This window comes from Globicephala melas, chromosome 8 (assembly GCF_963455315.2).
Source record: "Globicephala melas chromosome 8, mGloMel1.2, whole genome shotgun sequence".
Classification (NCBI taxonomy): Eukaryota; Metazoa; Chordata; class Mammalia; order Artiodactyla; family Delphinidae; genus Globicephala; species Globicephala melas.
In genome coordinates, this window is record NC_083321.1 from 53,614,359 (window position 1) to 53,640,173 (window position 25,815).

The 25,815-nt window shown below is 53.6% G+C and overlaps 1 protein-coding gene across 1 annotated transcript; it reads right to left on the reverse strand.

The window, feature by feature from the left end:
• On the reverse strand, nt 1-25,525 carry LOC115841840 (guanylate cyclase D-like). Its single transcript, XM_060304341.1, is given in 23 exon segments — nt 1-93; nt 1,036-1,203; nt 2,804-2,890; nt 4,486-4,580; nt 5,438-5,541; nt 6,535-6,704; nt 12,075-12,267; nt 12,692-12,855; nt 14,205-14,353; nt 17,760-17,909; nt 18,211-18,367; nt 18,606-18,776; nt 18,822-18,838; nt 19,087-19,103; nt 21,064-21,116; nt 22,378-22,416; nt 22,418-22,546; nt 22,601-22,697; nt 22,950-22,959; nt 23,375-23,458; nt 24,876-24,962; nt 25,049-25,114; nt 25,468-25,525. Coding segments are annotated over 23 exon segments (2,358 nt in total).
• Nucleotides 25,526-25,815: the final 290 nt, after the last annotated feature.

Consider the following 25,815-nt stretch of genomic DNA (forward strand, 5'->3'; position numbering starts at 1 on the left):
TCAGCTGAGAGAGCTCAGGATGACGAACGGCTGCCAGACCTGCCGGTTCCCACTGCCAGGACGGGGTGGGTTGGAGCAGGGCTGGGAGCTCACCTGGCAGACCCGCAGGCATATCAGCCAGCCAGACTCTCCTGGGGGAAGTTCCATAAATGCATCAGCAAGAAATAGCAGGGAGAACCAAGTGCTACAGTGACACAGTGTTGGGAGATGGGCTGGCGGCTGCAGCAGGGCTCCAATCAGAGTGTGTGATGAGTCGCCCCGTGAAGGAAGCGGCGACAGAGCTGAGACCTGCAGGATAGGGAGGGACCAGGCCAGGGGACAGCGAGAGCAAAGGTCCTGAGGTGGGAAGCTCGGTGTGTCTTGAGGAACAGCAGGGAGGCCCCGAGGAGGTGACTCACGGCAGAAGGTGCTGGAAAGCTGAGCCCGAGGGGCAGGCCCAGGCCGGACAGAGCGGGACCTCAGAGGCAGCATGAAAGGGTTCAGGTAGGAAGACCCCGAGGGTGTGAAACACGGAGCTTCCATGTGAAACGTGTTTGTGTTTTAGTGAAAGAGTGCCGGGCAGAGGTGGATGAGGGGAAATGGCGAGAGCCCCATGGTGACCGGGAGAGCGGGCGTGATGGAGAAGTCATCAGCTTCGGGCTGTGATGGGAGCAGAGCTCCAGGACTTGCTGACTCCAGGACCGTGTCCAGCTTTCTGACAGGGTGGCGAGGCCACCCACAAGAAGAGAACTCTGGTGGAGGCCCGGCTGCCAAAGAACTATTGAGGGGGTCTGGGGCTGAGGTGTCAGGATAGGAAGGGATGCCCGGGGGAGGAGCCCTGTGCAGCCCCAGCAAGGAAGAGTTGGCGAGAGGAGAAGAGCGGCCGGGGAGCCCTGGGGGGAGGAGTTGGAGATGGGGAAGCACAGCTAGGGCGCCGAGGAGGCCTTGGAGAACCTTTCTAGGAAGAGGCCGGGGAAATGTTACCATGCAATCAGGCTGGTAACTAAAACTGCCCACGGAGCTGGTGACATGGGTAGAGGGCACCGGTGACCTCACAGAGCCTTCTGGGTGAGTGGTGGTGGAAGTCAGGCTGCGAGGGCCGGCAGGAGAGGAAGATGAGGAAGTGCAGTCAGCGTCGGCAGACGGGCCTTCTGAGAAGGCTGGCTGCCCACGGAGGCAGAAGTGGGGTGGAGGCCCGACGGCTGTGAGGTCAGAGGACGGCAGCTGGAGTAGAGGACCCAGAGGGACTGAACAGGGTGAGGGGGCCGCAGATGCTCTCCTGGGGGTGGGTAAGCTGGCGCTGCTGTGACCCACGGGAAGGCCAGGGAGGTCAGGGACCTGCCCCACGGCACACAGCCAGTCCCGAGCCCGGTCCTCTCCCGGCAAATCGTCTGCAAAGTTGAAGGACCCAGGGCTGTCTGGGGGCCTTTCTGTGAACACAAGCTGGTTCTGCACCCAGGAATCTGGAGTGTCCTTATAAAAAGGGTGCATCTGTGTGTGTGCTGCACCCCGAGGGTTTCTCCATATGCCCATCCATCCCCCTCCTCCTCCCTAGCTCGCTGGACCCCAGTGTGTGTCAGGGAGGGCACTCAGGGGTGAAGGTGAACAGGGCACTGCCTGCCCCCAGGCACTGCTCTGCCCGGGTTCCCTGGGGTCCTGAGGCCTGGGGGCAGCCTGACAGCTGGGGGGCAGGGATGCTCTGACGGCCCTCAGCTCCTGTCCATATCGATCCTTCCACTTGGAGGACGCGCAGCCTAGGCTGCTTTAGTGCTGGTCTTTTCCCAGGAAGCCCATGTGTGCCCCACACGTTTCTGGTCTTTGAGATATGGGAGGGGGCCATCCTGGAATTGCTGCGAGGAGTCAGTTGGAAGTTCTAATGAAGGAAAGACCCTGGGCAGGAAGCTCTGATGTGGTCGTGCTGTGGGCCCCTGATGGGGCTCTGTCCATCCCCCAGGCCAGCCACCCACTGGTGGAATGAGCCCGTGGGGCCCTGTGGGCCCCTGGGCTGCCTCATTTCTAGGAAACTAATTCTCAGCTATGGGCAGCACCTGCGCCTTGTGGCCCCCTGTGGACCGCCCGGCGCTCGAGTGGAAGAGAGTGAGGAACAGCACGTTGCAGTAAAATGTTCTTACTTCCCCCGCTCCCCCATCTCCCCTGGGTTGCCCTCAGCGAGGGACATGGGGTCGCAAAGCACAGAGGACAAAGGAAAGAGCCCAACTGCAGGGCAGGCACCAGCTCTGAGAATCTGCTTCTTTTGGCCCCTAAAACAGGAGGGCCTTTGATCTGTAAATTCCTCGTCTTCGGAAATTGTCTGAAGTCAAATGCTCTACCCCTGAGCTACACCCCCCACGCCCCGCAGAAATAGTCTGAACGGTGACAAACGCCCAGTGATACTTATCAGCGTATCACCTGTAACGGGCTCAGAATGGGAAGACCCTACATGCTGAGTGACAAGAGGGAGGTTGAGCTAATCACGGCCGCCACATGTTGCAATCCTGATGCTGTAACTGCAAGTGTGAGTAAATGATACCCAGGGCGCTCAGGACGTTGAGCGGAGAGCACAGACCAGAATGAGAAGCTATGGAGGCAGCACGATCTCATCCATGACCTGGACATCAGAAACAGGCTGGCAGGAACCATGCTGAAGTGCTAACAGTGGCTGTCTCTCAGGACTGGAAAGGTGGAGATTATTTAATCATTAAAGAATTCTGTATTTTCCAAGTTATCCCCGCTAGGCAGGTAATACCTTTATAATCAGAAAAATAACAAGTATCAAATTTCAAACAACAGAGGCCAAGCTTTGGGGGAAATTCCACTTACTCACCCGGGGTTTGATGTCCAGAGGTGTGGGGAGGCGTCTGGGGAAGCCCGCCTTCCCCACCAGCCAGTAGGTCTCCTTGAAGCCCCTCCCCTGGAAGAGAGAGGAAAAGAGTTGAACGTACCTTCTCAAGCAGAGAGCCAGGGCAGAGACACGATTCCCACAGCTGGGAGGAAAGCAGCCTAGAGCCTGGAGGCAGATTGTCTGGGTCCAAATCCTGGCTCTGTCACTTCTAGCTGTGTGACTTTGGTCAACATACTTCACCTCTCTGTGCCTCAGTTTCCTGAATACCTCATAGAGTTGTGAGGATTAAATGAATGAATATTTATCCATTAGAGAAATAAATAAATAATGAATCATGAGTTCTATAACCAGCAGTCATGGAATACTAAGATCCCAGGATTCTGTGATTTTCCCAAACTGTTGGATACAGTGGTCTCCCCTGGGATGGGGGTGCAGCTGCCTGGGGGGTCAGGATGGGCTGCCCTAGAAGTTTCACATGCCACCTGGACCAGGGATGGGTATTGCCCCTTGGATCCCTCAGGTCAGCCCAAAGAACCTGAGGTTGGCATACTGCCCTCCCGACTCCCACTCTGCATCCCCTTCTGTCATCAGAATCCTCTGTTGCTTAGGACATCTAGTGCCTACTCCTCCAAACAAGACACGCCTGCCCTTACTCCACTCGCCCATAACTTCAGCCTCCAAAGCAAAGGATTCCACTTACACTGGCCCTCACAGGCTGTGTGACTTTGGACAAGTTACTGCTCCTCTCTGAGCTGCTGCTCTGACATTTCACCGTTTAATGAAGTGAGACCCGTGGAGCCCCCCACGGGAGTCCCCCAATTTCTGGGGCCCAGTCGCAACCCTGGGCCTTTAAATGCCCCAGCTGCTCCAGTCACTCCAGTAGGCCTGGCTCTAGCTGAGGAATTGGGGAAATGAAAGGGGGAGGGGTAGGAAGAAAAGTCATTCATAGGATGGTACCATTACCTTACTGAACATTAACATTAAAAAAAAAGAATGCAGACGTGACAGACCAATTTCTGCCTCTGAGGGCAGATGGGCAGGTAAAACCCAACATCACACTGACAACATCAGAGGGCCAGCTGTGGGACTGGTGGGTGCACAGAGAAGGCGTGACAGTTATTTCTGGGGGGAAAGAAAGAAGAAAAGTAGAGATTCCTGGGTCAGGGCAGGCTTCAGTGAGAGCTAAGTTCTGTGCTAGGGTTCTGAAGGATGAGTAGGAGCCCAACAGTGCTATGGAGAAGGCACAGGCTTTGGAGCCACCAGACCTAGGATTCAGCTGTGTGACCTTGGGTAAGTCTCTTTGCCTCTCTAAGTTAACTTCCTCAAATGTAAAATGGGGACGTGGATCCTCCTTTCATTATTTCTGTGGTAATTTCTGCGGTAATAATATCTGTGGTGCACCAGCGTGCTGCCCAGGCAGGTCATCCAAGGGAAGTAACTTCTCTGCCCCGGCCCTTCTCCTTATGAAGAGCCAAATGAGGGAGGGGCTCCCCGGAAGAAATGTTTCCTTAGAATTTGGGGAGCGAGGAGGACATTAAAGGTGATCAGCCCCAGGCCGGCATTTCCTTTAGCTATGTCAGTCAGATGAGAATCTCTCCTGCTGCCCGCAGAAACTGGACCTCTGGAGACATTTCCCATCAATCCCAGGAAAGAAAGTCTCTCACCTTTAGCTCAGTCTGGCCTCTGATATCAATTTTGTAGCCTTCATCCAGGCTGAGCAGTGTCTGGGCGGTGCTTATGCAGACATGAATTCTGTATGCTGAGAAGAAAGGTGGTAGTCAAGTTACCACCTGGTGACAGCATACCCAGTGTTCGGTAAAATCATTAAGAGCCTGTAACAGCCCCAGTTCCAGCCAGTCATACACACAACTCTGATTCATGCAATACCTTTTGCCTGGCCCTCTTGTCCCCCTAGTAGATTGCTGGGCACTAAAGTGGAGGTCTCAAGGGAAAGGAAACTACATGGATTGATTGTTAAGGAGAACTCAAGATGAAGTCAGAACTCTAGGAACATAATCTCTACTTGTAGGGAAGTCTTTGAAGGCTGAGCCAGTGCAGATAAGCAGTTATTTTTCTTTTAAGGGCAGGGCTCCCCTCTAGGGCCATGCATCTGATTAAGCAGGATACGTACTGAGCGACATTAGGGAGCACAAGATCTGTGCAGCCAGGAGCAAAGGCTCAGTTTTTTCAGCTGCTCTAGCCAGGCCATCAGAGAGGCTCCTGCTGCCAGCAAGGGTCTAAAACGGCATATTTTTTTTTAATTGAAAGGGGTGTCCTCATTGGAAAGATGGGGAAACCAAGACCTAGAGGAAGAGCATTTTGCTCAAGGACACTAAGCACACTGGACCCAGTCAGGGTGAGGACCCATGTTTCCTGCCTCTGGAGTCGTTGTTTTCCCTGCAAATTCTCTCATGACATCACCACAAAAGCCCTGTGCAAAGTTAAAAGAACCAGTGACGTACATCATCTCCTTCTAGTTGTTTTACTGATAACTAGGGTACGCTGCCACCAGGCGGTGATTTGGTTACTAAGCACTGTTTCAAACAGCCAGGCTGCAGGGGTCCTTGAGAGAGTCCTTCCCTGGGCTTCCCTAGGATAGAAATATAAGACACTCATGTATCCCTGTAGACTCCATCCGGGATGCGGTGTTAACTGTGTCCCCAGAGAGGCAGTACTGAGACATGGTGAGACCCACAACCCCCGCCATGCAGGGCTCTGAAACTCAGATGTGCCCAGAGAGCTCCAGCAGGTCCTGGACCGAAGAGAAGTCTCTACAACACTCTTGTCCCCCCAGTTCTCCCCAAACTGCTGTCCCCACCCCACATCTTGGGCTCCAGCTGGGGGGTGAGGATGAAGCTGTATGGAATCTCCAAGAACACCCAGAGAGGAGATGACATCTATGCCAGGCTCTGGGCTGGGGGTAGGGGGGCACAGATAAATTGGAACCAGGCTCTGCTCTTAGGGTGCTTCCAGCCTGGTGGGGAGATATGTATAAACACTAATCAGTGTTGTGAAGAGGGAAGCACCAGGGCTGTGCCAGCCCAGAAAGAAGACTCTGACCCAGCCCAGAGGACTTCCTGGAGGAGGCAGTACCTAAACTGTGTCTTGAAGGATGAGAGAATGAGTCGGCAGGGAACAGCAGGTGCAAAGGCACAGAGGCACAGAGCCCACATGCCTGTAGGAAACTGCAAGTGGCTGGGTATAGACAGAATACAAAGTGGAAAGTGGTGGGAGATGTGGCTGGAGAGAATAGCAAGGGCCTTGGAGGCTATGAGGGGGGTGGGGAGTTTGGACTTTATCCCACAGGTGAAGTTATGGAGGGAGGAAGGGGTGAGGGCACGAGAAGGATATTCTATAGTAGAGACCCTGAGGTCTCTCCTAGTCCCCTCCCAGCAAATATTGAGTTGTCTGCATGACCACAGAAGGTCTCTGTTCTGCCTCTTCCATCAGGCTGTCAGCTCCTCAGCATGGACTTAGATGACCTTGACAGATGCTGAGATAAAAAAATATATATGTGTGAATCTGAGCATCACAGATTCTTTGATTTATGACATCTTAGAACCTTAAAATAATAGAAGAAAAAAAGAATTGTAAAAATTTTCTATTATGGATTTTTAGAATCTCAGGATTCCAGAAGCACGCCATTGGGGTTGCCCCAGCCAGCGTCCCAGGCAGGGTTGGGAGACTCCCACAGCCCCAGGTCCATAGCTAAGTGCAGTCCAGCCCTGATGCGAATGGACACAGTGGGCACATGCCTCATCCGGAAGTCGCCCACAGAGCTGAGGATGTCCAAGGCCATGTTGGTGATCTCAGCTGCATGCTGGCTCCTGTTGCGCTGGGGCAGCCCTGTTGCCACCATTTAGGCATCCCCGATGGTCTCCACCTAGAAGTCACAGCCTTCATGCTCCAGGACAAGAACCCCCCCTCCTTCGACTGACCCACATCCCACACAAGGCCACCTCTCTGGAGCCCCTGACCCAGCCCTCAAGTCTCTGGCGAACAGTGCCATCCTTCCCAGGCCTCCCATCCCAGCCGCTCTGGCAATGACTGGACCCGCACATTTCAGATCACCTTTGTCTGAATTGCAGGTCTTACCTCTGACCCCAGACCATGAGCTCCTTGGCAGCAGCCCTGGGCGCCCCATCTGCACAGCACCGCAGCAGCAGATCAGGCTTCATCTGGAGAGGAGTACATGTATGTTGGATATATAACCTATTTCCCAAACGCTTGGCCTTCCAAGGTGTACTAAAAGGAAGGTAGCGTTTGAAATCCAAGAGATGTGGATACAAACCCCGGCTCTGCCATTTACCTTGGTCAGGCCACTTCGCCTGTGCAAGCCTCAGTTCCTCTTATATGAAATGCATATTAAAGATAAAGAGGTAAGAGCCAGTTTTGTCACAGATGCTCAATAAACAGAGACTTCTCTCGTTACCATCATCACCATCACCATCACCATCACCATCATCACCATCACCATCACCATCATCATCATCATCTTCTCCTGGGCTAATGCTTTTGGAGACGATAGAATCCCAGAGTCTCAGAATTAGGAGGGACTTTAAAGCCACCCACTTGCCTCCCCGTGGCTGTCGGTCCTGCTCACGTCTCCTTCCTCAGGTGGCTTCTTCTCCCTCGGGGCAACTCTGATTTACAAAAGTTGAGTTGATTGGTAACCTGCCTTTCACCTGCTGGCTCCAGCTCTACCCCCTGAACTCAAGCCACAGTTCTTTCCTATTCTGAAGCTCATTATCTATTCTGAAGGCCCTGTTCCAGGTGCTGGGGACACAGATGTATACCGTGGCCTTCTCCCCTGCCACAGGCCAGGCCAGCCAAGGTTGAAGATGGCAACTCTACACCCCAAGTCTTCCCATCTGCAGGTTAAAGAGCCCTGCACTGCCACTCCTACAGCGGGCACATGCCGGCATCCCTCAGAGCTGTGGGTCAGAGCTTTCCCTCTGGCCAGGCATAGCCGCTCTCCCTCAGCACCTGGTAGACGGTAATAATAATGACGACGCTTCTCGTGCCCACAGGGGGTGCTATAATTCAATAAATTTCTTTCACACACCATTATCTGTGGACTGTGCCCTACTACCTATGTCCCCCAGCTCTTTCCCTCACCCAGAATATCCCTGCCCCGATACCGGGAAGTGATCTGCCCTAATCATGCCACACTCTGCTCATATGCTTACATTTGCTCCCTACAGCAAAAGGCTTAAAATTTACTCCCCATGGAGCTAGCAATCAGGGACTCCCATGATTTGCAGAATTTCCTGACTTATTCCTAACACTTGCTCCTGGTTCCCCACGTTTCAACCAAACGGGAAACCTCCTGCTTCCCGCAGAGACACTCAGCGCTTGCTCACCTCCAGGCCCTGATGGTCTCGTCCCTCTGCCTAAGATGGTCTCCCCCAGTCCCTATCTGTTGAGATCCAAGCCGGCCATCAGCCCAGTTTTCACTGCATCGAGTCCATTAAATCTCCCCGGTCACCAGCTGGGGAAAAGATGTTTCCTTCCTCAGTGCTGTGACCTCCATCTCCCTCCCTCCCCATCATCTGCACTTACTGTGAGCTGGCCTGAATGCGGCTGGGTCAGGGGAAGGGCTGCCCCCCACTGTGTACATTTCCACAGAGGAGAGAGACCTCCCACCCCACGCCCCTGGGAGAAATATGAGCAAGCCCTGGCTTTCCCTCTGCCCACACCCTTCTTCCCCGCAGGAGGACGAATGCATTATCTGATTGGCAAGATTGGAAGAAGGACTAAGTAAGTGCTCCCTTATTACTCATATAACCAGACACTATTCCAAACCCTTTACAAGAATTAGGTCTTCACAAGAATTCTGTGAGGTAGGTACTATTACTCTTGCCATTTTGCAGACAGAAACTGGGCCAGAGAGGTTAAGTCACTCGCCAACGTCACACAGCACAGACTTGAACTGGTTCGGTCTAGCTCCAGAGCCCATATGCTATGCTGCCTCCTGATGCACATGGCTTGGGCTCTTTCTCTCTCTCTGTTCTAACTCCACCACTGGCTTGCTGTGTGACCTTGGGCGAGTCGCCCACCTCTCTGAGCCTGTATCCTCATCTGTACAGTAGGGATAGTAACGCATCCCTCTGAGGGGCATTTCGAGGGTTAAATGAGATATCCTGTGACAATCCATAGGCCAGGCCAGTCCTCTGCAGACATTTAAGTGGTACATCTATACCCCCTGCAATTCTGTGCTTTCAGGGGGAGGGCTCAGCGCCTGCACGTGCTGGTGTTCATCGTCGTGTTGGTATGAACGACAGCACTTCCTCTCACACTGCTTAATCTACAGAACCACCCTGAGCCATAGGCACGTTCACCTCTGTTTTACAAATGGGAACTTGAGGCTCAGAGAGGTGAAGTGATGTGCCCAGGGTGGCTCAGCAGTACGGCTGGGGCCATGCCCACCCGCCGGGCGGAGTGGCTGAGGTGAACCCTCTCCTCCCCCGCAGCCCACTCGCGCCCTGCTCCAGAGTTATGTCCATGAAAGTGCTCACTCAGCGCGTGCTGGGAGGGAACCACAGACCCCTGTGGAACCAGGAAATGATCGCCTGGCTGCCTCCCAGTCCAGACCGGATTGAAGAGCGGTAACCAGATCCTGCTGGGACGGAGGGGAAACCAAGGCTGCCGCATAAGCGATGAGAGACGCGCTTGCACATGGGGAGGACCCGGCCTCCTGTTTCCCCACATCTGGATGGGTGTGCAGGCCTTGTTTTATTTCATTTCACTCTGCCAGAAAGATGCAGACCTCTTGGCCAGAGTTCAGAGCAGATCAGAAAGCGTGATTCAGAGCTGGGAGGGACACATGTGTGAGAAAAGATTAGCAGGGGAGGAAGAGACAAGGTCAGGGGTGACTCAGGGCACATCAAAGCTGCAGGGCTCAGCAAGACGAGATGAGGAATCTTTTCCTGGGGCCCACGGTAGCTCTGGAGGCAAGAGGGAAACTCAGCCAGCATGACAGAGAATGCCTCAGACCATGGGCTGGGGCAGGAACGGGGAATGGGAAGGAAGGTGTGTGCTAGGAATTCCAGTGGCTCAGGTTTCCGCGGGTCAGTGTGGGGCAGTGGACAGAGCTGAGCGGTGGTGGTGGACAGGGCACTTTCCTGTCCTGGCTCTGTTACCTACCAGCTCTGTGACCTCAGGCAAGGCACTTCCCTCTCTGGGCCTCAGTGAGCTCCTCATTTAGTCAGCACGTGTTTCCTGAGGACCTACCGTGTACTGGACATTGCCAAGCACTGGGGACAGAGTGGTTTAGGTTGGAACCAACAGGTCCAAGGGTAGTTATGAGAGCATCACACAGGAGCTCCTAACCATGTCTGGGAGGGCAGGGAAGCTAACTTGAGACCAGGCAGGAGCAGAAGGGGAGAGAGAGCAGGGTTCCAGGAGGGAACAGCATGTGCAAAGTCCTCGTGGTTAGAGAGCAAAGCTTGTGTGAGGAATACAGAGGACTGCAGGGGCAGAGTGCGGAGATGCAGTGGGGAGGGGGGGGCAGCTCCTGGAGGGCCTTAGGGGCCTCTACGAACCTGTGACTTTATCCTGAGGCTGTCTGTGTCCCGGGATGGTGAGCCCTGATGAAGTGGGGTTACAGGACCAGAATGCCCAAGTTCAAGTCTCAGCTTCACATTCTGCTGGGACTATGTAATTAGACAAGCTGCTTAACCACCTGTTTCTTCATCTGTAAATTAGGGGTGCTATTATCTACCTCATACATTGTTATGACGATCAAATGGGTTAATATATATAAGGCATCTAGACTGTGTACCAGTGTCTGGTATGCAGTAAGCACTCAATAAGTACTGGAGATTCCTGTTGTCGGGACACTGTGCGTAATGCTACCAGCAGACTTCCTCGCACCTCAAAGAGTTAGTTCTCTCCTCTGAAACTTCCTGCCCATGCATCCTTTCCATCCTGGCTTCAGCCCAGGGCCTGGCCCTCCCCAGTCCCGGCTTTCCTGGAGGGTGGTGGCAGGAAGGGGGCTGGCATGTCACAAACGAAGGCTAAGGCCAGGGGAGCCAGAGTATGGCTGTTTCCTGGAGCTTCCTCCCCACCTCATCCACCGTGTCTGAGGCTGACCTAGGAACCCCCAACAATTGAATCAGAATAGGGTCAGGGGTGGGGTGGGAAGGCCCCCAAAGCAGGCGTAGAGGGCAGAAAGCTATTCACTTTCACAGGCTCACAGTTTACACAGCACTTCTACCAGGGGGAGAGGATCTGCCCATCATCTGTGAACCCCTGGGACTGGAGTCATTGTTCCTGTTTTATAGATAAGGTCCAGAGAGGGGAAGACAAAGTGATACACAAGCTGGTGTTCAGGGTGGGACTCAAACCCAGAATCGAGAGGTGCACAGGGACTAGATTGTGGAGGATCTTGACAGCTCTGCCAAGGCCCCTGCTGCCCACTCCATCGTCTCCCACCCACCACCCACTCCCACCACTGGCCCACTTCATGTCTAGCCATCACGACCCATTCAGCATCCCTCCCAATTACTAGGTCCACCCTCTCAAGCCTCAAACTTTAGCACTTTATTTCCCCATTGCTTGCCTGGAGCAATCACACCCAGGCTGGACAATGCTAGGAAGACACCTCCTCCAGGAAGCCTTCCTTGCTCTTTACGCATCTACTCCTAGCTGGATTTGGGGCCCTCTCAGCCTCCAGCACTGAGAGCTCGCCAAGGGCAGGCACAGAAGCTGACTCACCTGTCGGCCCTTGCCTGGCACAGGTTGAATTTCTTTTCCCCATCTCTTAAATCTGGGCTGGCCTTTTGACTTGCTTTGACCAATAGAATATGTCAGAAACGGCAATGTGCCTGATCCCAGCTTAGATCTCAAGAGGCTTCTGGGCTTCTGCCTTCTCTCTCAGAACTTTGCCACACCATGTAAATAATACCAACTCACCTGCTAGAGGGTGAGATGCCACGTGGACCAGAACTGAGTTATCTCAACAAAGGCTCCAGAGTCTGGCCAAGATCAGCAGAGTTTCCTCTCACCCACAACTGACCACAGATGTATGAGTGAGACCAGCTGAGTCCACAGACATTTCCAGCTGGACCTATAGGCTTGTGAGCAATAATAAATGCTTATCATTTTACACCACTGGGTTTGGGGAGCTATTTGTTACACAGCAATAGCTTACTAATAAAAAATGCATAAATAAATGACCAGAAGTAAATGTATGATGCAAACACAACATAGAGGACGGAGAGATGGAATGCCTGCCTCTTGGTCCTCTCACCTTATACACGTCATGGTTGCCCAGAACAGCATCAAACAGTGTGTAGAGGTCATTGAGCAAGCCCACCACCTCAATGGGCTCACTCAGGGCTGAGATGGTGGTAAAGCCTACAGTGTCACTGAAGTATATGGTAACCTGGTCAAAGTACTCTGGCTCCACAGTTGCCCCCATTTTCAGAGCTTCAGCCACAGACCTGAAGGGATGGGAAGGGCCAGAGTCACAAGGTGGGAGGACCATCTTTCCACAGTTGGAAGTGAGAGAGGGATATTTGGGGGAAAATCCTGGGTTGAGTGTCAGGGGATCTGGGATAGCTCTGTTGGTGTGCTGGCTCCCCTCCAGCAAATACCTGCCCCTCTCTGGACATTATTTCCTCTGAGGTCAGATGGGGGACCCTGTACTTTGTCCTTGTTCCCTAGGGAAAGAGGCAGCAGAAATTCAATACTCATGTGCCCCCAACAGTGCCTAATACATGTAAGCATTCTATTAAAATATGTTGGATAAATAAACAATGAATGAACTGAATGAATTAATGGAACCCAGATTTACTGAGCACCTACTATGTCCCAGGTCCCATGCTCCGAGCCACTGAGGCTAGAGCCACAACCAAGTCCACTCACGGCAGGAGCATCTGAGAGAGCAACCTTTCCATCTTCTGTCTCTCCAACTCCAGCTCCTCAGTCCACTCCTGGATCAGGTCCTCCAGGTTCTGGGAATACTTCTCCAGCAACCGCAGCATAGAGTCAGCAACATTGGTCTTCTTGCCTTGGTTGATGCTTTTGAACTGAAAATGGAATGAAAATCCCAATTTGTCCATGAAGGTCAGCACACTTGGCCCTCAGGTTGAGAATCTGGACCACAGGAATGAACCAGACATAGTCCCTGCCTGGAAGAGCCAGATGGTGGGGAGCAGATATGTAATAGACAAGGGATGGCAACTCTGACAAGTGAAAGCACAGATGGCTGGGAGGAAAAATGGGTTTGTTCTCTATGAGGTGAACAGGCAGGGAGAGGACTTTGCAAAGGAAAGTTTGCCCAGCATTGCATCACCATTAACAAACACATTGGTTCTCACAAAAACACTGTGGAATAGGCATTCTTTGTTCTCAAAGATAAGTGGATGGATGGATGAAGAGATGGGTAAATAGATAAAAGCAATGTATGTAGATTATTTACGTATATAATCTATTTCTTCCTCTTTATTTCTCTCCCTTTTCAAAAAATTGTTTACAAAATAAAATAATAAATATGTAAGGGTGCTGGGACCAAAGGAGAGTAAAGGTTAAAAAAAAAATTGTTAATCCAGGAGTGAGGTCTATATGCAAAATGCATGCTAGGATTTGGTCACAGTTTTGGATATGAGCTTCCTAGCAACAAAGCAAAGAGGGAAATAGAGATTACATAATCTATGGAGTCCATAAGACAATGGAGTATTAAACTAGCTGCTCAAAAGGAACACAACTACTGCTGGTGCTGAGCAGAGAGAAGTACCTCTCTTAGGTCTTCATAAGAGGACATTCACATGTTGTTATAAATTGTACCTTCAACAACAACCTTATAGGAAATATGGCACCCAGTCTCCTAGGGAGACTTCCTAGAACCTTCCCCGGTATGGTTTGCACCTTCCCAAAGTGCAGTCAGTAGGAGAAGCAAATTAATCATGATCAAAGTGACGGGGTTCATTCCTGTCTAAATCCAGCATCTCGACCTTTGTGTGTGTATAGGTGTGCATATCCGACCTTCATTAATACTGCTTCTCTCGGGCAAATGTCTGTAAGGCAGGTAGTAGCAGCAGCCCCTGAAGGGTACCTATGTGTTGCTCATCAAAAGCAGAGGCATAAGCTTTAGAGGTCAGTTGCCATGAGTGTGACAGCTGCTGACCTTGAGACACAGCACTTAGCACGGGTCTTGGTGCTCAGGAAGGCAAATGTCCCTGAACCCAGAGTTCTGAGAAAGCTTTCCTCAGATGGTGGACCTCAGGCCTCACCCTCAGCGATGATGATGGTGGCCCATTGCCCCCTTTCTGCACAATGGTTCCAGGCCCCGGGGAGAGTGTGGGGCCCCCGCTGGGGAAAGTGAGGTGAACCGATCAGCCGTTTCTTGTGAGCAGCCAGCTCCTCTGGGGACGCTGACCTGGGTATAGATCTGGTCCAGGTTGGGTCTGTCCTCCGGAGCCTCCTCCCAGCACTGCTCCATCAGCTGGATGCACTCAGGTGGCCCGTGGTCAGGAGACACCAGTGGCCGGCACAGGCGAGGGGGAGACACCACCTTCCTGATGATTTCTGCAACAAGCACGGGCCGGGCAGTGGGGCTGAGGTCCTCAGGAGGGCTGGTGGGAAGGGGTGGGCCTGGGATCCTGAGACGGAGGGCAGGGTGGGCCTGTGGGGTGCAGACATCAGGCCCCGAGGGTATTCCTCAGCCCCTTGATCTGTGCCCCAGGACGTGCTGGCCAGCGGGCCAGGATCGCTGTTTTCCTGGGTCTGCCCCAGTGTGGCTGGGGAAGGGGTCTCAGCCTGGGAGACAGGTGAACAGGGTTTGAATTCTGGATCCGCCACCACCTCTCTATGAGATGGTGAACAAGACAGCAATCTCTCTGAGCCTCAGTCTCCCCATCTGTGAAATGAGCTTAATAAACTGCCTTCTTAAGAGGGTGCTGAGGGAGGAGATGACAGAAGCTAGATCTCGGGGCACTAGGTTCACTCCACCCCCTGAACCCTGCACAACTTGTTACTGCTCTGTTACCAGCAATGGCCACGAATGTGCTCGAGACCTGCGCAGTGCAGCTCTTTCTACCAGCCCTGCCACCCGGAGGCTGTCTGGTACCAACTCTCCACAAGTGTGAAGCAAGACTCTGCTTATCACTGTCACCATCACGATGACTCTTCTCCCAGGACCACCCCTGCTGTGGACCTTCCTGTCCCCGCTCCACGTGATGAAGACCACAGACTAAGTCCAGACCAGACAGATCGACGATCCAGCTCCGTCTCTGCCACTTGCCATCACTCTGTGCCTCGGCTTCCCCACCTAACAACCGATGGAAATAACCCCACCTCGAGAAGCTGGAGTGGGGCCTGGGGGAGCTGAGAGATTCACAGGAGCACCGGGAGGACGTGAGGCTGGGTACCAGGCTCAGGCTCTCAGCGGCACAGGAGAGGACTTCGAGATGATCCACTTATATTCTGTACATGTTATGCCATCTCTCTGAGCCTCAGTTTCCTCACCTATCAGAAGGGCATAATAATAGTACAGACCGCACAGGGCTGTTAGAGGTATAGCAGGTTAATCTCTGAGGAGGGCTGAGATCCTCCTCAGAGACGGTGATGAGGTGGGTCCCTTGGAACCAGTGAGGAGAAGGTTCTTTCTGGATTTCCCTTGGCTGGCCTCCTTGTTGGGGGCAGCCCATGATTCACTGTCCCATTTTACAGACAGGGAAACTGAGGTTCTGGGGTGGTGAACTAGGTCACCCACAGCCACAGGGTCAGTAACAAGCAGATGCTGGAACTGAGCCTGATCGCCTCCCAGCCTGCACGATTTTCTCTGCCCAGAGGTTCCCAGTCTGCAGGCATCAGACCCTGAGGGCCTCTGAGTAAAGGGTCTGGGAAGCTGTATGTGCTTGCAAAGGAGTGTGTGCAGATGGAACCAATAATAGATCACACACACACACATGTCCAGCTCTTTTTCAAAAGCATTTGGATGGTGTTGTGATGAGTAAAATACAGATCCATTTCAAAGTGTTGCTGATTTCAGAGCATATTTTTGTCTTTGGGCATTTCCTCAGTCGGCGGATATTAAAAGTCAAATAGTAGTGTGTGAAGCTCAAAACTTTTTTGTCATTAAAGTGGAGTCCTCACAGGCAAGCATGTTGGGAAACCCTGGCCCAGGCCAGGCCGGGTCTCGGGCTCCCTCCCCATGCCGAGCCTGCTGTCCACACCCAATGCATCACTGTGATGGACCAGCCCTGCTGACTGCTGACCGGGTAGGCTGCACATCCAGCTCCGTGGAGAAGTTGCTCCGTGGATGACTCCAGGACATTTTAGGGCAAGAGCACTGAGCTCACCCAAATCCTAGACCCATGGCTTCCCGCTAGGGAGTCCCTTCCCCTCTCTGAGCCTCACTTCATTCATCTCTGAAAAGAGTGCACTAGCCCACCTCACAGGGTTGTCCAATGGAATAACGCATATGAAAGTGCTTTGGAAACCACAAGTATCCCCCCCAGCCACCACAGGATCTTAAAAAGATGCTATTTCTAAAAGCAAGGAGGTCTGCTTCCAACTGGGAGAGTCAGGAGAGAACATGGGATTCCCCACTAGCACACCCCTAAAACCACCCAGTATGCCAGGCACTTTGTCTAAGGCATTTCACCGAATCCTCACAAATACTCTGAGAGGCAGGCATCATGGTCCCCATTTTACAGATGAGAAAACTGAGGCTCAGAGCCTGAAAGAGATTTATTCAGAGTCACAAGGTGAACTGGTGTGGAGCTGGTCTCAAGTCCATGTCCCCCAAAGACTATGCTCTTGACATTTTACCGCCTGAGACCAGGAAAACTACAGCCAGGGAGTAGCAGGTCCGGGACTGACAGCCCAATCTAGGGGTGACCCTGGGGTTCCAGACCTCGTCCCTAAAGCATGAGAAGCCCTGCACGGTGGCATGGCTGACAGACCCATCCGGCTGGTCCCCTCTGTCTCAGCAGGCAGATGTTGCCAGGGGCGGCGGAGCAGTTGAGGAGAGTTGAACAAATGGCACGACCAAGCCCCTTCCCTTCCCACTCTTCCACCCCATAAATCTGGGGCCTGGAATGCTCATTATTCATGGAGCAATGCTTTGTGCAGAAAAGAAGCGAGGCCAGGCCTCCCCGTGAGTTAAAGATTATCCATCTGGGGTGGGAGGGGTGGTGGGTTCTGCTCCATCCCTGCCTGTACTGCAGGCCGAGATGCAGGGTATCTGTGAGACAGGTCCCTGGAACTGGACAGAGGCAGCAGGGGGACAATTAGAAGAGCAGCCTAGAGTCCAGGGAGCCCCGACAGAGAACATAGAAGGGGAGGAAATATTTCTGAAGTTGGGCCCTGGCACTGGGGTCAGAAGAGAAAATGCCTAAGACCAGGTGATGATGAGGAAGGTGTGTGTGATCACACCCAAAAGCAGGGGGACAAAGATGCTCTTCAAGGAGCCCCACTCAGGCAGAGGACCAAGCCCCCAAATACTGAGCAGACTGGTGACATCAGGCATGGACCGGATGTCTGACACATTTTAAAATCTGATCCCCACTATAAAGATGGGAAAACTGAGGCTCAGAGAGGGTAAGTGATTTGTGTAAGGTCATGTAGTAAGTAAATGATCCAGGGGGAGTACTGAGGTCTACACAGACTCAAAGTCTGTGCTGGGCAGCCCGGTGGTAAGGGCATGAGCACCTCCGGACACGGCAATGACACTGGGAGAGGAAGGAAGGGGTTGGGCTTATACCCAGGAACCAAGGTCTTTGCCCTGGAGCTGGTCAGCTGCCATTTTGGCAGAGTTGCTGAAGGCTGCCTGGTTTAAGTCAAAGAAACGCAATTCTTGCTGTCAAACCAGGCATGTGTGTCTGTGTGGTTATTTTCAGGCCCCAATTTCCTGATGCTAACAGAGCTCCTCAACTACATGGGGTCTCCGCCAGAGACAGGCCAAGGAAGGAGGAGGACGATGCTGTACCTTCCGCTGAGAGCCCTGGGAAACCATAGTGCAGGCCCCAAGTCAGCACCTCCTGCGGGATGATGCCGACGCTGAAGGTGTCTCCTTTGAGGGTGCCCCACCCGGGTTCCCCGGGCCCCCGCAGCAGCTCTGGAGCTGTCCACAGCAGCTCTGCAATCACAGGATGAGGCCACACAGCCGTCACCCACTGACCACCCAAGCTGGGCGGTACTTCACACATGTGGTGTCATCGTCCTCTCCCTACAGCCCCGGAGGAGGGAGTTGCTTCTGTCCTCCCCCATTCACAGGTAAGGGCCCCGAGGCTCAGAGAGGAAAAGCCATCTACTCAAGGTCACACCACAGGAAGTACCGGAGCACCGGACATCTCCCCCCTCCCCTTGCCTCACAAGCACCCAGTTTAAACAGAGGCCTCAGAACCTACTGGCAGCCTCCTGCCCACCCCTGAGCTGACCTTCCGAGGCTGGCCGGGGGCGGGGAGCCCACTGAGCGTCCAGGAGCTCTGCATAACCGTGGTCAGTGACCTTCAGCACAAAGCATCCAGCCACCACACAGTTTCGGGACTTGAGGCAGCCATGAGGGAAATGCCGATGGTGCAGATACCACACACCCTGGAGTGGAATAATGGGGGTCCCTTAGGCCTGTGGTGAATGAAAGGACCCCTGCTTCTCTCAGAATTCCCACGGACCCCAGGAAACCTTCCTGCCTCCCCCTCACCCTTTGCCACACTGTCAGATTTTTCTCAGTTAGACAAAGTAGAAAGAGCCCAGGCCTAGGATATCTGAGCATCTCTTGTCTCCCTTCCCTCCCCATTGCCTCCACAGCTCCAGGTTTGAGAAGGGTTCTCACACGGATCATATCCAGCACCAGGGAGGCCTTGAAAGTCCAGTCCAGCCGCAGAGCCTCATTCCGCAGCAGGTCCTCCAGGCTGCCCCGGGCACAGTGCTCCAACAAAAGAGCACTGACCCCAGGGGCCACAAAGAAGCCCAGGAAGGTGGCAATGTTCTCATGCCGCAGCTCCTGTATCTGCCAGGGCAATGGTCACCTTAGCAGCCCGCAGGGGACTCTCAGAGTGTGGACATCTGACCCCCAGTACTTAGCACCCAACATACAGCTGAACGCAGAGAGGCATCAGAAATGTTGGATGGATGTGATGGGTGGATGGATGGATGGATGGATGGATAAAGGAGGAGTGGATGATGGATGGATGGATGATGAATGGGTGGGTAGATGAAATGGGTGGTTGGGTAAGTAGATGGGTGGCTGGTTGAAGGAATGAGCCAGCGAAATGAGTGTGTGGAAGCGTCATGGAGGAGTAAGCCAACTCCACAGAATAGGGATCTCGGCCTTTTCTCGACCTAAGTGACATCATGGACCTAGAAACTGTGCAAATTCCCTCCCCAAGAGTCAGAGACTGATGAGCAGAAGAGCAGAAGAGATCAGGCACAAGATGAAAGCAGTCCAGCAGGTCAGAAAGCTCGAATCCAGCCAGCAAGGCTAGCATTCGCCCAAGCAGGAAAGATGAAACCATCGTCTAGCATGGCCTTCCTCACAAAAACAGTTCCGGGGTCAACTAAGTGGAGGAAACCTGAATACTCTTCCCCCTCCTTAGAGATCTGCACGCTTATTAGCATACGCAGTGAGGTAAGAATGGCCTCAAATCCGTAGACACCCCTGCTGTCAAGAGCTTGGGCCTCTGTCCCCTCCCCTTGAACCTGAGCAGGCTCTGTGACACTGTGACCAATAGAACACGGTGGAAGTGATCTTGTGTGTTTTGGGTCCAGGTCTTAGGAGACCGACAGCTTCCATTTCCTGGAGCCCTCTCAGTTGGAGGCCTGAATGCTCGTAAGAAGTCCCTCTACCCTGAGTCACCACACTGGCGAGATCACCGGGAGAGGCCCTGAGACCATCCACGGTGGGAAGGCATGTCCTGATGAGTCCTCTCTTCCAAGCACCCAGCCAAGGCCCCACGCATGCAAGTGAAGACATCTGAGGCCTTCTAGACGGGGGGTCAGCAAACTTTCCTGTTAAAGTCCAGATGGTAAATATTTTCGGTTTTGTAGGCCTTGCAATCTCTGTCACAAATACTTCTGCCATTGCAGTGTGAAAGCAGCCACAGAGAGTTCCATAAACGAATGAGCATGGCTGTGTTCCAATCACATTTTTTCCTACAGAAACAGGCAGTAGACTTGATTTGACCTGAGAGCCAAGCACTGACAGCCCATTTACAAGCCGAAAAGCCACTGAGCGACCCCCAATACAGGTCAAGTGGAACCGAAGAGCTGCTTGGCCGAGCCCTGCTCAAATTTCCTACCCACAAAATTGTAAGATATCATAAAATGGCCGATGCTTAAAGCCACTACATTTTGGGATAAGTTGTTACACAGTCATAGATAACCGGAACAGCATATTAAAGGTTCTGATAAGTCCTGTGTCTAAGCCAAGAAACTTCCAAACTCATCTGCCCACAGATAGAACCTTTTCTTTTAAGAAACATCTGCACGTGTTGATTGCAAGATTCCCACTGGGAAATGCCTCACCTAACCTCCAGACACTGAATCTCTCCAAAGCTGATTCCAGATGGTGGTGATGTTGGAAATAATAATAAAATCCGCAATTTTCCAAAGGCACTCTACTTGCCAGAGACAGTTCTAGGTTATTTCATCAATTCTCTCCAATCCTCATAATTCCCCTGGGGTAGATTTCATTAGCTCCATTTTACAGGAAAGCTAAGTGTCCTATGGAGGCAGGATTCCATCTCAGGTCTTCCTGACTCAAATCTTATGCTCTGTCCTCCATCCCACAGTGCCAGTGCTTCTCGGGATGGTGACCAACTCGGGGGTGAAGGGGCTTATGTAAGTAGTGACGATAGGTGACTGGAAGCTCCCCGAAGAAAGGAATCCTGTCTCTTTTCTCCACAGCTCTGTCCCCAAAGCCCAGAGCATAGGCGGTGCTCAAAAAATAGTGGACAAATGAATGGATGTGTAGAGGGATGGAGGATACAGTTGAGGTCCTTCAGTGGTGCTGACGGTACCATGTGAGGATAGTGATGAAGAGGAGTGTGCCCCTGGTAGCCATGGGGATGATCGTATTGGGGTGGTGATGTGCCGTTGGGGAGCTGGTGTGGGATGGTGACAGTGATGGTGTATATCTGTGCTGACAATGGGGCAGTGATCATGATGATAGGAAGCACTTCCTTTTTTGAGGCTAGAATCTTCTGCATTGAGTAAAGACCAATCCAGACCGGTAAGGGTCTCCTGACAGCACCCCGTCCGCAGCCCACCCTCCACGCCCTCTGCAGCTCTACCTTTCTCAGGAGGCTGCGCCAGCTTCAGACGTCTTCAGCCACACCCACTCTCCCTGTTTAAGAAGAGACAACAAGAGTTCACCCCCTGCTGGTCCCCAACTTGGGCAAACCCTCCGCCTCTCTCAGCCTCAGCTTCTTCCCCATAAATGTGCTCTTTCTGTGTGCTTCAAGCCAGGAAGAGCCCGGCCAGCGGAAACTAGTCAGACTTTGTCTCCTTTGGTTGACAGACCTCAGTTCTAGTCCTCACTCCACCACTTTCTAGCTCTGCGACCTCAGACAAGGGACTTCCGTTTTCTGAACTTCGTGTCCCAATTCTGTAAAGCGAGGATGACACCCACACCCACGTTGAGAGAGCTAACGAGACAGCGGATAGAAAGTGTGTTAGCTCCCAGTGCCGAGGTCGGCTTTACTCTGCAGGCCTTGGGCACCTAGGACACCCCAAACCCAGCGAAGTGAGGGGCTCTCTGTGACCCAGGAACCCTAGGGGAGGGTGAGAGAGGGCCTTGGGCAGGGGTTCTGTCCTCACCCAGGGCTTTCTGTAACCTCAGCTTTCTCTCCCCACCCGCCCCCGTCACTGATGGATTTCTGCCTCAGCCTCGCCCGCAGCTCATTCAGAGGAGCAGACAAAACATGCTTTGTACATCATTAAAGCCTCCTTTCAGCAGAAGAGAAAAATGATGGGATTCCCCAAGGGAGAAGGTGGAACCGAAGAAGAAAGAGCCTCATGCGGCTTCCCCTAGAAATAATTAGCCCGGTTCATCGACCGGGGGGCATGGAATAGGAGAGTCAGAGCAGCAGTCAGTTGTTGAATTTGAGAACCCAGCCCCCGAGAAATCACAGTGGCCTCAGCAACTTTAAAACCTTGCTGGTCTCACCTCTGACCTTCCAGCTTCCCTATCAGCGGGTGGCCCAGGCTCTGTCCGGAGGCCATCCTGGGCTGGGCGCTGCCCCACACTCAGGGCCTCAGGGACCCAGGATCTCACTGTCCCTTGCCGAAGCAAGCAGGAGGGTGACCTAGGTTGGCCCATTGCTGAGAGAAGCCCCGGGGAGACCCATGCAGGCAGTGCCCAGGCCCAAGTGGCCAGGGACCAGTTGTTTCCCAAGGTCAGGTCACAAAACACGTGTGACTAGGAGCTGCGAGTCCTGCTTCCCACTTCTAGCCCCGCCACCGACTTGCTGTGGGACCCAGGAAAGTCGCTGTCCCTCTCCCCGCCTCAGTTTCCCATGCTATAGCAGGAGTGGGGATTCCCTTGGGCTCTCCCAAACTGACGACAGTTCTTGAGACCTGAGCAGGGAGGTGGCAGAGGTCCTCACCTGGTACAGAGCCACACTGGTGGGCTCCTGAGGGGCTGGCGGGCTCCTGAGGGCCTGGCAGGCTCCTTGCTGACCCCTGGGCCACTGACCTCAGGCTCCCGCCATCTGCGACACTTCTTGATTCACTTGCACTGTCCACGCGCAGCCTCCAGAGGGCGTGGCCAAGACCCTAGACCGGCTCTGTCTGCCGCTGCCCACCCAGCCCGGTGCCTGCCCCACCCACCCATCTGCTCGGGGGCCGGTGGATGAAGGTGAGCTCCTGGGCTGTCAGCAAGATCCAGTAGGGGCCCCGCACGAGCTGCAGCTGCTGGATGCTCAATCTGGAGGTGAGAAAAGTGCAGGACAGAGAGGATGGTGCAAATATCACTCCCCCCATCCGGCTCCTCGGATCTGCCTCTGACCCAGAGCCCTCCCCCGTCCTCTCCCTGTTTCCCTTCCTGTCTCCCCATCAGTCCCAGCTGGGCTGAAGGGCACCACTGAGCACTGTCCCCCAAGAGCCCCTCGGCCAGCTCAGGGCAGGACCCTAGGCCTGATGTGCCTTTGGGTCCCTAGCCTCGGTGTTTCCAACTCACCTGGAGATCTCTCGGGGTGAGAGCTGGGAGCAGACTGCCCCCTCCTGGATATGGCCGAGGCTCAGGGAGCACAGAGGACTTCAAACCCAGGAAGAATTGTTTTCCAAGCTGAAGAGCCCTGGGGGTCATCCTGACCAAGCCCTCACTGTACAGATGTGTAGCCTGAAGCTCAGGAAGGATGGAGTCTTGTCTGAGGGCCCAGGCTTCTTCCCCAAGTCTCAAAGGACCTCCCAGGAGGTCCTCTGCCGGCCTTGATAGGGTCCTAACTGAAGCTCTAGGATGGACAGGAGGGTGGGGAGGTCCTGAGGTCTGGGACAGAGGATGGGAAAGCTCCCTGCAGATGCCAGGGCTGTGTACAGAGGAGAGGGCCTGTGGGGTGGGGGGCACAGAGGGACAGAACGAGGCTCAGATGCACGGGATCTCACCTGATGAGGCAAGTGAGGGCCTGCCGGCCAGCACCAAGACACAGGTCAGGGCCAGAGCGAGGAAGCCGCCTGGGGGCTGCTTACCTGTGGGGAAAGCAGGGTTGGACATGAGTCCCAACAGTAACAACTGCATATGGAGCTCAGCCCCTTCTCTCAGCTCCTGCTACCTACTCCTGGGTCCTCCTCCGGGATGTGAGGACACAAACCCCTGCCCAGCACCCTCTCCAGGGCAAGGCTCAGGATGGCCCCAGACCGGGAAAGTCCTACCTGTGGACTGGTCATCACACACAGATGTTGATTCCCAGCACAGCTGTTAGGGTTCTCACCTCAGGCTCCTGGCCTCCAGGGGCCCCACAGACCCTGCTCAGACCCCATGACTGTCCTGACCACACTCTGGCCCTTGTCTGCCAGCATGTCAGGCTCTTTGCACTAGACTGAGAGCAGCTGGACAGCAGAGCCTGTTTCTTATTCATCTCGGGGTCCCTAGGCACCTTACAGAGGGACTGGACAGGCAAGATGCTGAATAAATACTGTGGATCCCTGTCAATGATTATCCTACTTCTTGCACACTCCCCACGATGGGCCACTCACTACCTCTTTTGGCAGCCAATTTCAGTGTCATTCACTTTGACTGTTAGAAGGGCCCTCCTTACACTGAATCTAAACCTCTCCAGCCCTCATATCAGGATTGGGTGTGAAAAGGCTGCTCAGGACCGCTGGGCAAGGTGGAGAGGGCTACTTTGCTTAGGCAACCCCAGCTTCTGCCTGGGCTGGCAAGGTGGTGAAATGCCAGGCCCTATTCTGGAGAGAGGACATTGACCTCCACTGCCACAGAAGTTGGGGGGAGGCACACCTTCTTCCTTTGCCTCCCTCCCTTCCTGTCTTTTGCTGAAGGATAAGCACTGTCTGTCTGCCCGCCGATGAATCTCTCCCAATTTGAGTTAAGTTCAGATAATAATAACAGCACTGAATAGCTTGTAGTACTCACTGTACTATCGCACATTGTATTGCAATGGACACCTATTCTAAGGATGTCACGTATTTCAATTCAGTTATTCCGCACAACGACCTCTAGAAGTAGGTACAGTCATGACCATGATTTTGTGGAAGAGAAAGCAGAGAGATAGGCAACTGTCTGTGAGTGGCAGAGCCTCGGTTCAAACCCAAGCAGCCTTGCTCAGGCATCTGGGCTCCCAACCACCGCCCACGCTGCCCCTCACCCAGGCTCCTAGAAAGGAAGCTTGACTTGCCATCTGGAGGAGGTGAGGGAAGAACCATAGACAGGAAAGCGGTCCAGGCCTAGGGAGCCGCAAGCACAAGGGTTCTGAAGCAGCAGTGTACCTGGTGTATTCAACGGGAGGGCAGAACCACATGTGAGGAAGACGGAGGGCAGGGAGCTGAGGGCAGAGAGGGCTCTGGCTGGACTCCGGGCAAGGGAAGCTTCTGCAGCTCTGAGCAGGGGAGAGCCAGATCTGACTCTGTTTTCCGAGGATCCTCCTACCTGCCACGGTGAGGTCCAGGACAAGAGCAGAAGCAGGGAGGCCTGCAGGGAGGCCGCTGCAGTAACCTAGCGAGAGACGACGGGGGCCTGGAAAAGGGAGGAGACAAGGGAGTGGTGAGCAGGGCTCTGCTTCTGGGCGAATTCTAAAGATGGAACCCCAGGGTGCTGCTGACAGGCTGGGTGTGGGGTGTGAGGAGACGAGGGTGCCTGAGCCTGGGGGAGGATGGGGTTGCCATTACCTGCAGTGGGGAAGACGATGGGAGGAGGCCAGGGGGCAGATCGGGAGTTCAATTTCAAAGTCAAGTTGGAGATGCCAATTAGTCATCCAAGTAAGAGAGGCCGCTGAACCACCTACACTTGGAGTGTAGATCAGGAGGGTAAGAGGATGCCCTCCCAATGCCAACTGCAATGGTCTGTGCAGAGTAGCTCCTAGAAATTATGTTCAGTGCAGAGGAGTCAGAAGGGCCTTGGCATCACACAGAGGAATAAATCCTGATTTTATCATTTACTAGCCCCTGACCTTGGGCAAGACATTTAACTTCTCTGAACCTCAGTTTCCTCATCTGTAAAATGGAGATGACAATAGCTATACCTGGCAGAGCTGTGGTGAAGACTAAAACGTGTAGCGTATTTACAATGAGGATAGTCATTGTGGTGAGTAGGTAATTAACTAGGCGCTTATTAAACAGAATAGCTATTGTCATCACCATCACCATCAGCACCATCTTTGGATCTTTGAGGAGAGGCAGGTGTACTGGGGTGTAAAGAAAGCTGGACCAGGAGGTGGAGGCCTGAGCTTCAGCCCCAGTCCTGCCCCTGCCCCATTCAAGGCCTCAGCCTCGGGCTTCCCTGGTGGCGCAGTGGTTGAGAGTCCGCCTGCCGATGCAGGGGACACGGGTTCGTGCCCCGGTCCGGGAGGATCCCACATGCTGCGGAGCGG